This window comes from Mobula birostris, chromosome 6 (genome assembly GCF_030028105.1).
Source record: "Mobula birostris isolate sMobBir1 chromosome 6, sMobBir1.hap1, whole genome shotgun sequence".
Classification (NCBI taxonomy): domain Eukaryota; kingdom Metazoa; phylum Chordata; class Chondrichthyes; order Myliobatiformes; family Myliobatidae; genus Mobula; species Mobula birostris.
Window position 1 is genome coordinate 169,364,321 of NC_092375.1, and position 18,910 is coordinate 169,383,230.

Consider the following 18,910-nt stretch of genomic DNA (forward strand, 5'->3'; position numbering starts at 1 on the left):
TGTTCCAATCAGATCCCCTCTCATCCTTCTAAATTCCAGTGTATACAACCCCAGTATACAACAGCTCAGGTTTCTAAAGCACCCCTTGAAGTTTTTTCCTTCATACCTTTAAATGAATGATATGTCCTTTGGAGTGGATTCCTATGTCTTTCAAATCTTGATCTTTCAACAAGAGCAACCTTCGGCCAGTTATGTGGTGATTTCTGAACAGTTCTGCATAGCCTTTCATTTCACAGTCTGTGTCACCTATTCGCACAAAGTTACAGAAATACATCATATCTGCAAGTCAATGGAATTTCCAGAATTCCAAGAATCAATCGCAATCTTTATTACCTTTATCTAACAATTGTTGTACCCAGAAGTACTGTAAAAGAGAAATAAGGACAATGATTATAATAAGATGGAGGGTAAAGAATAATATTCAATGTACTTTGCCTCCAAAGTATTGCAATCAGAAATAATGAATGTATTTTTAAGATTGTTAAAGGCAATGAAAAGGCTTAATTAACAAAAATATTTATTACGATCTGAGACACATGACATAAAATACAATGATTTAGTGCAGCCCTGTTCAAAAAAGTAGCTCAGATTTTCCTGAGAAATGACAAAAGATCTATGTGGAATTGTCTGCTTTATCCTATATAATTATCAATAAGTTTAGGATGTTCGAACTATTGTTTGCAAATGAAGCCCGGGAGTTCCCGAGGGTTCGTCACTGCTATCGTTATGACTGAATTCTGATATTGGATTCCTCATAGATTCAGAAAAAAAATCACCAGAATTCAAAGTTTTTCAAACTTCTGAAAGTGTACACAATGCACTTGCGTGAGCAGAGATTGCCATTTATGGAGACACAAGAGCCTGCCAGTGCAAAAAGCAATGAGCTGCTGAAGGGCCTCAGCAGGTAAGGTAGCAACTGCAGAGGAAAACGGATAGTTGATGTACTAGGCCAAAACCCTCCATCTGAACTAATCCTAATGAGGTGAAGCCTTCCTACAGCTTGTTTTTTTTTACCATCACCAGGCCTTACAAATTCAATGGGAGCCAGTTCTTACAACTTTATCTCCTGATCACCCTAAATGCTCACCCAATGGGGTGGAATGGGGGTGGGATCTGGTGAGGCATTGCATGAGTGACTCATTATTTCCAAGAAATTTTGGATTAAGGTTACTCAAATATAGCTGCTTTTTTAAAAACTGATGTTATTTTAGAATTGTTTTGCTAATTATGACTGAAAGTGAAAATGAAAAACACTGTGAGGCGTTATCTAAAGCTATCTTCCCCCCAAAATGGTATCTCTTCCACTGTACTCGCAGTTTGCTGCAGAAGCCATTTCACTTAAATGGCCATATATGTGCATCAGCCTCGCTCACGAAAGTAATTTACCTCATACGTGTTAAATGCAGGAAAATTCATTATTAACATGTTGTATTTTATTATTCAATTGTTCAGCTTTAATTTCACAGGGGAATCATATGCTTACCACATCTTCCTCTGTCCAGGAATATATATCTAAGGATGGCAGCAACTGTGTAACAAAAAGTATGAACATTACTACAGAATCACGATGGCATTAAATCGACTATGACGGCACACATAAGCGATTTTATTCAGACAACTTAATCAAACCAATGCTTGCTGTTATAGCCTGGTTGTATACCCCATGGTGTGGTTACCTTGTTAGCGTTAATCAGGTTACTGCATTGCAACTGGGAGGCACTTTTTTGTTTTTTCTTTACATGAACTGTGTAAAACCATTACAGCTGTTTGATATTTAAATTTAGCTATGAAGATAGAGTTTCACACCACGGATGTTTACTTCAGCAACACAGTTGGTGTCTATTTTGTGAAGCGTTCTAATGAAGGGCACTCTTGTTTCCTATCATCCTTGAAGCTCCTCCATTTTCGGCTCTCTCAGTACCATGCCTTCCTCTTTTAAATGAGATGCAGAGGTTTGAAGTTTTTCACGGTAGTTTTCAACCCTTTTTATTGCAAAGTTAGAGAAACTGATTGTAGAATACAAGTGGTCAACATGATCCTTAAGCAATTGAAATGAATGGTCTGATACAGAGATGGAATAGTAAAGATGAACTGAACACCAGATAATTGTGGATATTACCTCACCAATCCTGAAACTCGAATACCGGGCATGGATGCAACATCAAAAAGAGATACTAGGCCACCTCAGATAGTAAATTTTTAAACACCTTTTTCCAAACAGCAAGGTTACACAATCCTTATGAATAGAAATAGAAATACCTACTGGATTTTCAATTTGCAGCACACTTACCACCATGGTCGCCTGATTGCATTACATTTAAAAGACAAACATTCATTTAAATTTCAGGTTAACATCTGAATGATAAGTTTTATTCCAACAATAAATACACATACATTGTTTGGCTGCACGACTCCAATGATTCATCTGCACCAGGAATTTCTCTTTTACCATAATACCAGCATTGAAAAAAATCACACCTGAAGCCACTAGCACCATTATTTTTTCATTAGTTGACACGTTTCTTCATATACTCTGTATTTTAATCCTATCTTATCCTTTTGTTATTTATTGTGCTTCTTTGGTGTTCACATTTTTTGCCAAATTTCCCTATTTTAGATCAATGAATAATATAATTTAAAATTCAGAGCATTGCAATAACAATTCCGTACATGTATTTAAGATTTTAATATTTCACTACACCCAAGCAAAAAAACTTCTGGTGCAACATTTTTCTCCAATGACAGAATTGATAGTATTGAGTATGATTTTGACAATGGCTGTACCTGAACCACAAAAATTCTTACCTGCTTACATTTAGAAAGTCGCCTGAGTGAGATTCAGCAAAAATTTTACCAGAAGTTTAAGGTATAAATTTTGACTCCCAATATCTTTAGACTGCTTTAGTATCAGAATCAGTTGAAGAAGTGCTTCTGTAAATCAACCTAGTACTTGATAGAGTGATTGTTACATCAATTTACACAAAAAAACAGGATTAATACAAGGACATCCTAAAAGTTTAACTGCTTCTCTATTGACAGAAGCTGTTTTCAATAACTTTTTATTTTCGTATCTGAGATCCACCATTTGCAGAATTTTGTCTTTGATGTTAAACCCTAAGAGGCACTGGAAATTAGCCCCCTAACTCGTTAATGGCAAAACTGGCTGCAGCTTACACAAGTTGGATTCAGTAGCGTGATTCTGTCCAGCCACCGAGAAGAGTAAGAGATGTTTATTGAAAAATACAAGATTCTGAGGAAAATTAGTGAGAAGAATAAGAGAGGAGGCATCTCCTAGTGGGGGTATCAAGAACAAGGGCCCATGTTATCAAAATGAGGAGTCAGCCATTTATGACAGAGGTTGGAAGGTATTTCTTCCCTGAATGGATCATAAGAGTGGTGAAGGCAGAATTGCTGAACACATCCAAGGCAGATATTGATAGTTACTTGGATAATAAGTGATGTGGGAAGAAAGCAGGCATGTGGTGTTGACACCAGGATTGGAACAGTTGTGATCTTACTGAGCAGTGGGCAGCCCAAACAGGCGACTGGCCTGATCCTGATTATTACGTCCATATGTTGACTTGTAAGTGTGGAATGTTTTACAAAAACTATTTCTGAAGTGCCTGCATTTAAAGTAATTCACTTTATAAGGGCTGAAGTAGAGACGAACAATAAATATTTATATGGGCTAGTCTTTTCTGAATTAGATCGCGGAAATCATAGTTTCTGCTTTTTAATGGCATTTATCATCAATGTTTGGTGAGTTAAAAAAAACAAATAATGCATGCAGAACTTTTTAAATAGAGAAATTAATGAACTTATGAGGAACAGTACAAGTTGTAAAAAAGTCAATTTGACTGTTTTCCATTAAAGGTAAAAACTGTTCAAGTCACATATGGCTGTGCTGCCCATTGCACTGTGTAAACGTTTCATCAGCCCTCTGACTTTAATTACAATCTCAAAGCTCCCCTAAGTTCACTCTCCTGCCAAAAATGTAGTTTTACAAGTGTTGAAAAGATTGATGAGATAACTTTCAGCTCACCAGGAAGAAATGCATTCCAAGTTCATACGTAAAATACTGAAACCCCACAGACATGTAAATAATGCAGCATTTTTTTAAACAAAATCACTGGCTAATGCATCCTATGACCTTTTATGTCTTTAATTAAAGTAAGCTGAAAAAGCTTAACATTAAAGTTAAACGCTTAAATACTGAAACATCTGTTAATAATAAACTTACGTGTTTCTGGAAAATGAAGACCTTGATATACTAAGAGTACTCTAGATACAGAACTGTGTCTTAGGCACATTTATATAGCTAGGGTGCCTAATACTTTTGCACAGCACTGTAGTAATTTTATGTATTGCACTGTACTACTGCCACGAGAAAAAAAAGCCCATTTCATGACGTGTGGGTGATGATAAATCTGATTCTGATATGGGTCTCTATTGTGGACTGAGAGTGGGAAGGGGGCAGGGAGAGGGAATCATGGTTAGGAAAAGGAAAAGGGAGAGGGTAGGGAGTAGGAAGTACCAGAGAGACATCCTGTAATGATTGATAAACCAATCGCTTGGAATCAGATGCCCTTGCTTGGTGTCTTAGAGCTGGATGTGTCAGCACACACGCCACCACCTGTCCCGGCCCTCGTCTGCCACCTGTCCGACTCTCCTCCCGCGGTGCGGGGCTCCACCCTCACCATTCCCAACATCCTTTGCTTCCACCAGATTTACAAACTTTACTCTTCGCTCCACTTTCACAAACACAGCACTGTAGCTAGGTACTCCAGCTGGGTGTACTCTATGTGCCCGAGTCTTTTGCAAAGTACTGTACTCACAACATAATACACCAGATAACGTGTAGAATATTTTCTAGAAAACGGCATTGAATATGCCATCTGCTCTACTTCAACATTCCATGAAAGACCCAAATTTTTTGTTCTGATTAAACAAAATTAATGAGGGCTGAGCAATCCCAGTGCACTGTGGTGACCTTATTTGATAAAGGCAATGTTAAAGAGTTTTCTACTTCATCGCTAAAAATAGCATTTTTTCTTTCATTAGTCAAGAGACACTACTGCTGAAAGCAGAATCTAATTTGGAATAATAAGTTACAATAGGTTAGACAGCAGAGCCCATGAGAAGACTCAAGTTGATGTTTATCTGCCCTTCTGCCCTTCATTATTTCAGCAAGCAGGGAAGCAACAATAACCAACATTTCTACCTGGTGATGGAACTGACACCTGGACTTCATCCAGGTAGAAACAGTTCAGAAACAGGGATGGGAATTAGTTAATTAATACCACCAATAATAAAAGTCATTATAAGCAAAGTAGCATGAACAGTCACCATAACCACAGAGGGAAATTTGATGAACCTATATGAAAAATGCCTTAGCTACTTATAAAAATATTCTGAAAACAGAGTTAAATCTTTAGAATTTACAGTAACTAATAAACTCTTCTTGGGCTTCCAGCCGGGTACAGGTATCAATTTTAACCAATGTTGCAATGACAAACTCTGCCACGCTTCTCTGCATTCACAGGGAATTCCATAAACACCAGCCGTCCTGAGTCCCAGGTCATCTTTAACCCATGTAAGCTGTGATTCAAGCTTCCTTACAGGTTTGTAGATGGTATAATCTTAACAAAGACGAAGGATTCGCTCTGAGTAAGAACTAGAGTTCAATTGTAAGCAAGGTGGGACAACAGAAACCTGATTGGATGAGGATGAACCAATCACGAGAGACGGATGATCGGGATATAAATACCACTGGCTAGACATGCCCAAGCATCATGCCTAATGAAGATGGCAGAGTTTGTAATCAAAACGTTGGTTAAAATTGATACCTGTACCCGGCTGGAAGCCCGAGAAAAGGCTATTTGTTATATATGCCGGGAAAGCACTAGATCCTTTTTTTACTGTAACTACTTCTGTCCATCTACTCTCCAAACATATGACATTAAGTGGGAGCAAACAAGCTTGAGATGGATAAATTTTACTTTTGTCCTTCATTCTCTTTGTTATTGACCCACATAAACCTGGGGGTGGGGGATGGACAGGAACCATCCACCTCTATGCACTAATCTGCCTGTATAGTCAGGTACTAGCTCCACTTCCAAGTCTCTTTCCTGCCTCTAAGCCCTGTGGTTCCAGGAAACGCTACATTCATTGAACTCGAGCCTCTAGCAATGCATTCCATCTTACTCCACTCAACCACTATCTTCTTGCTCTTTCTCCTGCTTTAAGCTGTCCTCTAAAACTCCTTCTTTACCAAGCATCCAAAACTCCCCTAAAATCTTGTCAGGTTTTGTTCTAGTAATTGATCTCCTGGTAGGAGCTTCACACTGAAGCTGTTATATTAATGCAGACTGTTGTTGCTGTGCCACTTAGTGAAAGATAGAAGAACGACATGCTTGATCTTTCCTTTCTTCAACAAAGTGAGGCTCAATCAGTTGGACAATTCAACCTGGTACTCTAATGCCCAGAATGTGAACAGGACATGTTCTGACCTGGTAGGTAGTTATTCAATGCTTTTAACTACCAGGAGCAGCCAAGTTAAATTTGAAGTGTAAAGGAACTGATTATTCCACGCATTTGTGATAACTCCAGTAGGTGGCACTCACATCTGAAGTATTCAACCCCGACTAGTAATGTGATCCTGGTATATATACTATGATCTTTAGTTACAGGAACAAAGCAAATATTTATTTAGAATTTTATTTTGCACTGTAAATACTAGGCAACATGGTGAAAAGCTGTAACTTTTCGTAGTTATTTTCACAATATCAAATTACTGTGTGAAAGACATGATACTTTCAAGTCTTTGATGGAACTTGACTACTGAAGTGCTTGGTATGACCTAATGTAACTTTTTAAAGCAAGAACTTTTCTGGGAACAGAAGACAATCAGTTATTCTAACTAATGGACCTGAAGTATTTACTTGTTTGTAGCTGAGCTTTGATGAATTTGCTTTAAAACTAACTGAACAATAAGTTGGTTCCTCAAACTCAGCAAAGAAATAATACAAATAACTTTTAAAAATATTGTTAACAAAATGGTTAAATAAATGTAATGCAGAGCACATAATACTTTGCAGTAATGAATATAGTAAGGCTAATTTAATTTTCCTCTTAAATGGAGTCAGATTAATTTTATTTTAATTATTACTCTACAAAATAAATAGACTTCTTGCAGTTTATAAAACAATAGGATTAAAGATTTATCAATCAGATCATTCACAACATCACCCTTTTGTTCTATTGCAGTTGAATCAAAATAATTAGCAATTAACTTGACATTTCAAGAGAAGGTCCCCTGGGTTTGTACAGAAAGGCTACCAAGGTGATCAGGAATAGTAAATATTAGAGATCTGAGCAGTTCCTTTCTTCAAAAATGAAACCAAACTAATTCCTTTTCACTTAATATAAATGGAAAATCTTTAATATTCAAAAAGAAAAGATTCAATGAGGTTTTGAATGACTTTGCAGAATGACCAATGTGGAGAAACCAATGCTCACGTTACTCATTTTGATCCCCCTTTTATATTCTCTGCAGTTTCTTGCAGTGTTGGTCGCAAATCTCTAATTGCTCATTTATTGCTCCAAACCAATCCTGGCTTAATTTTGTCCTAAAAGCTGTCTGATAGCACAGAGAGTTTTTACTTGCAGCATTCAGCTTGAACTCAGTGATATCTCCACTCAGTTCGGGCTATCATAAACGCAGGAAGATGTTTCAGAAATAAAACAAAAAGGAACAAGGAACCATAGGTAATGACATATACACTTATAAACCCACTTGAAGATATAAGCAGTAAATGAATCCAATTAATCTCCATCTTGTGACATTGAGTAGCTGTGGCAGGTAAATCTTGACAAGTGGTGTAAGTATAAAGTAAGTTTTGTTTATTTCAGGTTGTGTTTATCACTAGGACAAAGTCATTTTTCAAAAGTCTATATTACATAATTGTTATCTGGATAGTAATTATCAGATTGTCATGCATTTGACATTCAATATGCGGATGAGAAGAAATATCACCAATTAATAATTTCAGGAAACTGTTGAATTTAATTAGTGATTAGGAAAAAAAAATTAATGTGAAGCAGTCATTGGGTCCTTCATACCAAAGCAGTTGAGATGTATCCCGTGATCTGGAGGACAAAGTTTCAATTGAGGTTGAAATTCTAACCTATTAAACACCCTGGAAGAAACTTATTTTGGGAGACTAGAGTTAAACAACTTAGCTGTGGACATGCGTTCTACTCCATGTCTAAAATTTGGGAAATGTCCCTTAAAACAAATTTGATAAGCAAAATGTGCAGTCATTACTATACTGTGCGATTAATGCCCACATTTGACAGTAAAGTTTTTTGCTGTGTGGAGTCCCGGAAATTGATCTATTCAGCAAAGATAGAATGCTGAGATATTTCCCACCAACTGAGCTTAGAATGCACTTCATCTCTAGTTGGAGGAGAATTTGGAACTAAGCGACTGTTCTAAAGCATGGAACAGTAAACAGAAACAATAGCAACACAATTTAGGAAGGGAGCCTTTATTCCCCCCAGTTTGTACAGAAAGGAAAGAGAACACAGACAAAAGTACATATGCTACTACGTCAAGTTTATTGAAAAAGAAGAAATAGAAAATAAGTGAAACTCAACAAGGAAAAGCAGTTTACATCAAAACAGCCATTAATAATGTTAATAATCTCAAAAGTTGTATAAATAGATTTCTGATCTGTTATAAAAATGTGTTTAGTAATGAAAATTGAAATGTTCACATATTTTACTTTCCACATTCAAAATTTAAATTTTTATACTTTTTTTTCCATTAAAGGTTGCAGTTCCTCAGAATTTCGGTTGATAATGTAAGGAAATAACAATGCTTCAATCTTTGTCATGCATACAAATACCACTTGGAACAAAACTACAAAGCTTACAGCATTAAGCACTGCTCTAGGAATATTAAAAACTTTGAACAGCTTTGATTTGTTGCAGAAAATGAAGAAAAGATTTACTAGTTTTAACATTCTTGTTGCTTTTGTAACTCATATAAGCTCTGATATTTAGATTTAATCACTATCATGTAACCAATGACCAAAATCCATTGTCATGTTAATTTTTTTCCCTCTCCTTACAGAGGTAGATTTGGATGAATTCTGTTTTGCTTGCATATTTATCTGAATCCCAGACTGCATGACAGGTCCTGCTAGGTTCACAGGCAGGATACTGTCAAAACCTTTCATCATTTGGTGCAGACTTTCATTCATGCCATCTACCTCCCCGTTACTGGTAGCTGTGATCTGACATGACATCTCAGAACTGTTTGACTCCTCTGTCTTAGACTCATAGAAAGACTCTTCAGAAAACTTTGCATGAATAGGTAAGAAAGGCTGAGTAAAGAAAGAAGAAAGACCACAGATGAACATAAAAGCAAAATAAGGCTAAATATCAGTAATGGAGAAATCTAGATGGCACAAAAAATTGACATGCTTTACTACTCCATTTTTACTTACCAAACATTTCAATGAAGTTCCACTCCATGCAGCATGGACAGTACTACCAGCCAGACAATACATAGGGAGTTTTATCAAGAGAATTGAACCTTTAACTGCATACAACCTTTCAATCTTGTGCTCCTGAAAACTTATTTTTATTGTTTTGTAGCAGGAAAGTTAATTCATATTTTTTTTAATTACAAAAAGTAACTTTCTCTTATTTCTTCTGGATTTTTCTTTACCTACTCTTGAATAGTTCATTTTATTAACTAGATACTAAAATGAAACTATGCAAAGAAGTCCTTCATTGCTATTAAATACATGTACATGTGACACAGCTCCCTGAAAGTTGCCTCACAGGTGGATAGGGTAGTTAAGAAAGTTTATGGGGTGTTAGCTTTCATAAGTCGAGGGACAGAGTTTAAGAGTCACGATGTAATGATGCAGCTCTATAAAACTGTGGTTAGGCCACACTTGGAGTACTGTGTCCAGATCTGGTCGCCTCACTATAGGAAGGATGTGGAAGCATTGGAAAGGGTACAGAGGAGATTTACCAGGATGCTACCTGGTTTAGAGAGTATGCCTTATGATCAGAGATTAAGGGAGCTAGGGCTTTACTCTTTTGAGAGGAGGAGGATGAGAGGAGACATGATTTAGAGGTGTACAAGATAATAAGAGGAATAGATAGAGTGGATAGCAAGTGCCTCTTCCCCAGGGCACCACTGCTCAATACAAGAGGACATGGCTTTAAGGTAAGGGGTGGGAAGTTCAAGGGTGATATTAGAGGAAGGTTTTTTACTCAGAGAGTGGTTGGTGAGTGGAATACACTGCCTGAGTCAGTGGTGGAGGCAGATACACTAGTGAAGTTTAAGAGACTACTAGACAGGTATATGAAGGAATTTAAGGTGGGGGCTTATATGGGAGGCAGGGTTTGAGGGTCGGCACAACATTGTGGGCCGAAGGGCCTGTACTGTGCTGTACTATTCTATGTTCTATGACACAGTGACCTTTATTTCCTAACAGTAGCTTTCAGGAGAGAGCTCCTTATGTTATAGCAATGATCCCTTCTATAGAAAAGCTGAAAAATATGTACAAAGATAGTGAAGTCACAACTTGTGACAGTCATAAAAGGGAACAACTTTCTGAAATATATCAAAATTTTGAAACCAACACTCTGTATAGTTGGGTTTCTTCAAAATCCAAAAAAATGAGCAAAAAGCTAACTCAGTTTACCCAAATATATTTTGTATTATGGGCAAATCTCGGGCACCACTGAAGCAGTTACTGTGACGCTATTACAGCTCAGAACCTTCCGGAGTCCGGAGTTCAAGTCTGGTGCCATTCCGTAAGGAGTCTCCATACATCCTCCCCGTGGAATGTGCGAGTTTTCTCCAGGTCCTCCGGTTTCCTCCTTCAGTCCAAAGACTTACCGGGTAGGTTAACTGGTCATTGTAAATTGTCCTGTGATTAGGTTAGGGTTAATCATGTTTGTTGGGGGTTCCTGGAATGGTGTAGCTTGAAGGGATGGATGGGCTTTCTCCACAGTACATCACTAAAGAAATAAATCTCGATATAATTAGATTTTCCCTCAAGTACAGAAAGTTATGTAGGTAGTAGATGATCTGAAGAAGTCTGTAATCTGTACTCCAAAGCAGTCAGCACAAAGCTTCCATAGTAATGAAGTCATAATGTTCTGCAACAAACCTAAAAATCTTGTTACATTTTTTAAATGATAGATTACCCTTCTTACATGCAGAACGACAAATGAAGAGCTGGAGTTTTGTTTAGATGTTTCAGTTGATGATTAAGTGATCTTTTTTAATCACAATTAAATATAAAAAAATAATTTTAGTATTAATATTTCAAAGTCTGTAAACTGAAGTCCAAATACAGTAATAAGGTCAGACACTTACCGGAGCACTGGATTGTTCCAGCAGGTTTTGCTCCCACATTTTCAAGCGTCTTTCTCGTTCCTTCAACTCTTGTTCTTTTGTGCTCAGATCACGTTCCAATTTCTTTAGCCTTTCCAAAGTAGCCTCAATTTCACATCTGTCGAAGACAATCTTACTAGTCACTAACAAATACAATTTGTTCCAGAGTCCCACATATGGGAGATCACCCATTTTTTAAAGCTGAAATCTAAAAATCATTTCATTTATGAATTTGGAAAAAGATTCTATATTTTGCATCTTATTTCTGCATCTCAGTTCATCTGCAACGCCTACTATTTTGTAAATAAAATTAATTTTCTATGGTGTGTTTTAAAAATTGCTTTTTTTTTGGGGTATAATGTCAAAGAATATCCTCGGGCCAAGATGATTTCCACTCTCAGAGTGGCATAGAGTAGACAGACAATATCTTTTTCTCGGGATTGAAATGTCCAACACCCAAGGGCATACAACTAAGGTGAGGGGTTAAGTTCAAAGGGGATGTGAGGGGCAAGCTTTTTTTCAAACAGTGATGGGTGCCTGGAAAGCGCGGTCTGGGGTGGTGGTAGAGGCAGATACATCAGGGATTCTTAAGAGATGTTTAGATAAGCACATGAATGTGAGGGAAATGAAAGGATATGGATATTATGGAAGCAGAAGGGATTAGTTTAGTTGGCAATTTGATTACTAACTAGACAATGGGGTGACCCGCTGGGGCACCCTTTGAGAGAAGGGTAGTGCAGTCTGACGTGACCAGAATGAACATTAAGTTTTCCTGAATGCTATTGATATCGCTTTGCTTTGGAAACTGAAGTAGAAAACCTCAGTTTATTAAAGAAGAATGACACGTAGCAAAGCAAATAGAGCTGCTCCTCATTTAACGAAGGACACTTTTGATGGCATCATTTCTGGTTTATCTGCCACCCTCGTGCCTCTTATTGTCATTCTGGAGACATGCAGTCTTTTCATCCCCCGTTTCTTCATCTCTTCTGCTGTTTGTTGTTTGTCTCTGGTCCTGGAAACGTGCATGCCTCTCCTCCTCTGTCTCTTCTTCTCTCATCTTTTTTTGTCCTGACTCTTTGATCCTGGAATCGTGCGGCCCTGGCCTCATCCAATTCTTGTTCTCTCCCTCTCCTTGCCACTTCCCGACAACGCTTGGCGTCATCTCTTGGCCATTTTTTTTTACCCTAATGCTGGATAGAAGATACAAAGCAGTAACACCAAAGGTTGCTGATTATTGTTGATGATGTGCTTGGCGCTCTCCTAAATGGACGTAATATAATCACCGCTGTCCTTTGACTGCAGCAAAGGGTTTTATGGGTGTCTTGAAGTACATCATTACAATAAGATTTAATTATCTCTTATTGATGGGTGGCAGTTAGATCTGTCCCAATCCTGCACATGCTGATGGTGATTAGCAGAATGTGACCACTCGAAATAGAGCTGCCCTGCCCTTTTGCTCCAGTAGGTGTCACTGCTGCTGAGGCTGGCTGTGTGCATGCATCGGGCTGTCACGTCCTGATTTCTATGATGGCGGATTGGCTCTTGGGTTAAAAGGGAGCCTGTTGATTTTTGCGAATGAGCAATTTTATGTGAATATATAACCCTGAACTTTGCCTGCATTCTGTAAGTTAGTGCATTTTAATTCGATTTAGCCAAAAAAAGTGCCGCTGTAATGCACTGTTTGCGCTAATTGGAGGTCGCAAACAGACAGACAGAGCATGAGAGTTTTAGTATTATATAGATCCAACTGGGTCAGCACAACATTGCGGGCCGAAGGGCCTATTCCTGTGCTCTACTGTTCTATGTTCTATACCTGACCGTCAGGGACATGAAGAAACACTAGGAAAAAAAACCTTCTGGCGCACATGGTCTCTCCAGGTCCAACGAAAGGCGTAATTGTTAGTCCTTTACGGCGTTTTTTGACTGGATATAAAGATTGTCAAGTCTGTAGGTCTACCCCATCAGCGAAATGCTCGACAGTGATGGAGCTGGACTTAATCTGCACCATGTTGTCACCTGGATTTGTTGCATGCATTGTTGTACAGAGGTGACGCACAGCTCAATAAATGGTGCAAATGATGGTCTTGGATGATTTTATTGTGATTGCAAGACACTATTGGACATTGGCAACGTAAAATACTGCAAGTCCAGTCCACTGGTTCAGTGGCAGACCAGGCCCTCACGCCACGGTGTCACCTCTTGCAGCCGCCCAGGAGAGGAGAGGCCGTTGGTGGTGTGGGAGACAGCAGAGGACTCTGTGGATGTACTGGAATCCATACCGGGATGGGGGCTAGCTGCTCCCATCAGTGCTGCCTTCCAGTGTTCAGTCAGTGGAAGGCAAGGTGTGCCACGAATCGACAGGCTATGCTCAGGGACTTGGGCTATTCTAATTTGTGTGACTGCGTGTTTTTCTACATTCGTAACTATAAGCGCTATTTGCTTTTAGCACTGCGTTTTGTATCTTAGCCCCAGAGGAAGGCGGTTTCATTTGGGTATGGTTGGATAGCAATTAAACTTGAACTTGAAAAGCTTTAAACAACATGATTTGTTGGGAAGCTTTGGCTTCTGCTGCTTGCAGACTTTTCCTCTTTGCACAAATTCAGGAATATGTTCCAAACTACATGGCCAGAAGATGCAAATGCAGCTATGGGGTAGCATGGGACTAAACGTGAGCCATGGGCTGGGTCTAGACAACAGACAATAGGTGCAGGAGTGGACTATTTGGCCCTTCAAGCCAGCACTGCCATTCACTGTGATCATGGCTGATCATCCACAATCAGTACCCCGTTCCTGCCTTCTCCCTTGACTCCGCTATCATTAAGAGCTCTATCTAACTCTTTCTTGAAAGCATCCAGAGAGCTGGCCTCCACTGCCTTCTGAGGCAGGCTAGCACGATAGTGTTCATCATTTTTACAACTAGAATTTGTTATTCTCCTTTGCATTAGCATTTTCATATGTCACCCAGGTTTCCTCATTCATTGTTGGGGAAACACTTTGAACAGGCCACTTTATTCTCCAACCTCAGCCTGTATCTACTGTACCTCACTCTGATTCTCCATTTCTCAGTCTCCAAAACGACTAAGCACCCTTGAGGTTTCAAGTCCATCATTCCCAGAAAAACTCCTTCCCCATGCATTTATCAGTGCCATCCCATAATTTCCAACGTAGTAATTCACACCCGGTAATACATCCGGTACCTATATCACCCAGTAATTTATCCCGTACCCCATTTCAATGACTTCTACATCTCAGACAAACAAGTACATGTATTACAACTTCCCTCCCCTGCAGCTTGATACACTCTCCCGTTTCGTGAGCATGGATTTGCACAGTTAAACATTTCAATACTATTAGAAACAACTGTTTAGAGCAATCAATAATAAGACATCAACTGTGTGTGAAATGTTAAATTTTTGCTTGGCTTTGGTAACAACTTAATAGTAAAAAAAAAATCCCAATGTCATTTTTTCCACTGTCAAAACACAGCAGCTGATCTTGACCGGCCGAAAGCAATGCATGTGATATCTGTAGAGCAGTAAATCACCATCTCTCATAGCTGAGAAGTGTTTTTAACTGGTTATTATTGATGTAAAAATCTATAAATATTGGTGATGTCTTTATATGTGATGACTGTGAATGTAACTCGAAACCGCTATCATCTGAACCTATGCAACTCAGCTGCTTAACATTTAACTTTTAGTTTTGTATCATTACTTCTTTTTAAAAAAAATCGAAAATGCCAGAAGATTTCTAAAATGTTAGATTTTTAAAATTTGCTTTATGACAGCTGTCACATAAAATTAAACACATCCTTCAATAGAAATCAGACTGGCCATCTTAATGGTTAACTGAAGCATGAGTGTAGAGGAAACTCTAGTGCTCCTATAACCGTGCCAGCAGGGAACAGCTCAGTACCATATCAGGCAGTAAATTACTCACTGTGCTACTGCTCAGAAATTCTCTCGTGCACAACACTCTTGTACTGAATCACACTTTTGAACGTGGTTTTTAAAGCCTGTGTGTGTGGAATGGAAGCAGACTGCTGAGTACGCAAAGTGTGCAGCACACATTTGGAACACCAAGCACCAACACTTACATATTCAGGCCTACAAATGGCATGAGACACTCACATGGAAAGAGGAGAGTCAATGCCTGCCTTGGTATTAGTTAAAGGGGTTTGGCCTTTTCTAGTCGACTGAAAGGCAACGAAAGCATGGATATTCTGGCATGCAGGAATGAAGAATTTTACTTGAAAGGAAAGGCCTTTGTTCTATTGTATCTAACCATGACTGTAACCTAAAAGTATTAACATCTGAGCCTGTTTCTAGTGCCTTGGGCATTGCACTTGATGTATGACGCTGTGGAGGCCTCGTAAACAAAATTAGCTCCATCCATTCCACAGTGCATGCTTGATGCGCCTTTTTAAATGTGCTGAAGCAATCTATATACTAACTTAATTTGAAAGTGCATGTCTATCCGCACAAAAGTAAGGCATATGATAATTTCTTTTCTAAGCTCCTAGAGCTAAATCTATTAGTACAGTTAGTCTGCATTAAAAAAAATCAATTAAAATTCAAGGTACTGGCATACCAGTGATCATAATACGTCACACTATTTAGAGCACACTATATGAGTTAATTGCATTTTGTCATCTGAACATTTTTCCTGCAGGCTGCTACGCTGAAAACCAGATGCCGCAAAGTTCTTTATAAGGTGTTCTAAACCTACACTTTTGAAATTTATAAGAGAATGCTGCATCAGACTTAACTGAAAATTGCAGGCTCATTTAAGTGTCAAACTATTTCATTCAAACAGCATTGTTCAAACTGAAGTCTTTCTATGGAATATACCTCTCCATATATAACGAAGTCGGTATTCTCTACCCATCACAATCACTCATATTTACTATTTGTTAAACTCCCTTGCCAGTCACAATCTTCTCAACTGCTCAATAATGTCCAGTCTCTGCCTACATCAAAAATGCTTTTCTTTCATATTATTTTTCCTTTATTTCATTATTATAGATAGATAGATAGATAGATATACTTTATTAATCCCGAGGGAAATTTGGTTTCGTTACAGCCGCACCAACCAAGAATAGAGTGTAAATATAGCAATACAAAAAACCCCAATAATCAAACAACAAAATGCAAACTATGCCAGATGGAAAATAAATCCAGGAGCAGCCTATTGGCTCAGGGTGTCTGACCCTTCATGGGAGGAGCTGCACGTTCGATGGCCACAGGCAGGAACGACCTCCCGTGCCGCCAAGTGTTGTATCACGGTGGAATGTGGCCGAAGTCCAACAGTAAAAAGTTCAATATCCAGTCTGCAAACACATTCCTCGATCGTAATATGCCCCAGATTGCACCATCTGTTGTTAACCAGATCAGTAAGCCTCTTTCCTCGATTATGCTTCTCTTTGTGCTTATATATCTATCATCAAAGTGTTCTATCCATTTTGAGTCCAATCTATCTCTGCTCTCAATTTTCTACCATCCTTTCCAATTTAGTTTTCGTACAGAAATTGGTCTATACTGTCCAGATCACTGCTTCACCCACAATTACTCAAGAATTACACTGCCCAGCAAGATTAAGGTCTGTTTTAATCTTTCTGCCAGAATATTAAAATGTGGGCTGTTACCTTCCACCAAAGGAGTTTCTGATCTCAGTCGCACAGTCAAAGAAAAGTGTTAGATGGGAAGGAAGACCAGATATTCCTTTTGCAGTTTTTAAAAATATCACAAGTCGGGGCATAGAAAATGCTCCAAGCAAAATAAAGGAGCAAATAATCAATTTATTTGCTAATTCATTAATCAACTATAATTAGCGATCAAAACTACAGTATATCTTATTTCTAAAGCTACTGGTTTACAATGGCAAAATAATTTAACTGAAACAAGATTGCATTTCATCAGTCCTTATTTTGGATCACATATTTCTGTAACTTTAATTAAAGTTATAAACTTCTAGTTTAACTATTATCCACATCTCAGTGCTTGCACCATCATTTAAAAATGTTTTCATATTAGTGGGTATGATGCAGAAATTGTACAGTATCTAACTTCAATTTGTGAACCCTATGCCATTCATTAGTGTCTGCTGAGTCACTGCCAGTATGTTTTCGGGGAGAGCAACGCTATTTATATGATCTCATGTGACACATAAAAATAAAGCTTTACCTCATGCTCATGGTCACTTTTTCCATTCAGTCAACTCTGTCATACTGATTTTCTTGGGGTCATAATTTGATTAAAAATATTCATGGAATTTATTACAAGTCTATTTGCATTGTCCTACTTTGACTTGAACATTTTTTACTGCCTAGATTTTTTTTCTACTTTGGTCCAGCTACAGGAAGCACATAGTCTTGAACTAACGTCACCACTTTCAAGAATAAAGCCTGTAATTACTTAATACAGATCTGAGTGAAAATCATTCTCCCCCCTCTTCCTGTTGTCCTCTCTAACTTTTACCTCCTCTCGCCTACCTATTACATCCTATGTCCCCTCCCTCTTTCCTTTCTCCTGTAGTCCACTCTATTCTCCTTCTTCTCCAGCCCTTGACCTTTTCCATCCACTTGCTTTCACTTTTCACCTTCCCCTTCCCCCCACTTTTTTATTCTGGCATCTTCCCCCTTCCTTCTCAGTCCTGAAAAAGGGTCCTGGCCCAAAACGTCGACTGTCTGTTCATTTCCACAGAAGCTGCCTGACCTGCTGAGTTCCTCCAGCATTTTGTGTGTGTTGTTTTGGAATTCCAGCATCTGCAGAATTTCTCATGTTTACCTTTAACAACAATATTTATTTATTTACTATAATCTACAAAAAAATTCAATTAGTTTCCCCATAACTTATAATCAGAGCTATCAGATCAATGAGATTTAAACATCTAACCAATGAATCCTGAACATAATGACTGAATTTTTGATTTTGAGGAAGTGAAAAGGAGCTAGTGAGAGAAATGAGTTTGATTTGATGCTTTAAATTCAATCCATGGCCAGGTACAAGAGGGTGAGACAGGTGAGGGATCCCAGAGGTAGTGCTGTTGGGAGATTCAGACCTTGAGCTTGCCCAACAGTCTGATATTCTTACTCTCAGTGCAGGCAACAGTAGGAGCAATCCAACCATTGCACTGTGGTTCTTGGAGCCATCCTGTGGGGTGGGAGAGAAGAGAAAAGTCATTGTAAATGGTGATAGTATAGTCAGGGAAAAGACCAAGAGTCATGAAGGCTGTGTCTCCTGTCGCGTGTCCAAGCTTGGGATATCTCATCTGACCTGCGGAGGAATCTGGAGGAGGAGGAAAACGATCCAGTTGTTGTGACCCATGTGGTTAGCAATGATGTGCATATCCTAGAGAACAAGAGGCTCTGCTGAAGGAATATGAGCAGATAAAGACTAAAATTAAAAAGCAGAACCAAAAAGGTAATTATCCCTGGATTACTACTTGACCCACAGGCAAAATGGCACTGGGTCAGTAACATTACAC

At 38.5% G+C, this 18,910-nt stretch overlaps 1 protein-coding gene across 5 annotated transcripts in view; it reads right to left on the reverse strand.

Moving 5' to 3' along the window:
- LOC140199568 (mitogen-activated protein kinase kinase kinase 20-like) overlaps positions 1-18,910 on the reverse strand; it is a 126,104-nt gene that overhangs the window by 47,258 nt on the left and 59,936 nt on the right. For 4 of the 5 annotated variants that reach the window (XM_072261852.1, XM_072261854.1, XM_072261853.1 and 1 more), the window contains exons 11-14: positions 11,408-11,543; positions 1,484-1,528; positions 334-364; positions 107-246 (exon numbers count right to left, since the gene is read on the reverse strand). In XM_072261852.1, coding sequence (XP_072117953.1) covers positions 107-246; positions 334-364; positions 1,484-1,528; positions 11,408-11,543 — 352 coding nt within the window. Of the gene's footprint in view, positions 1-106; positions 247-333; positions 365-1,483; positions 1,529-8,600; positions 9,390-11,407; positions 11,544-18,910 lie in introns of those variants that run through there. The other variant, XM_072261856.1, reaches the window with a different exon arrangement.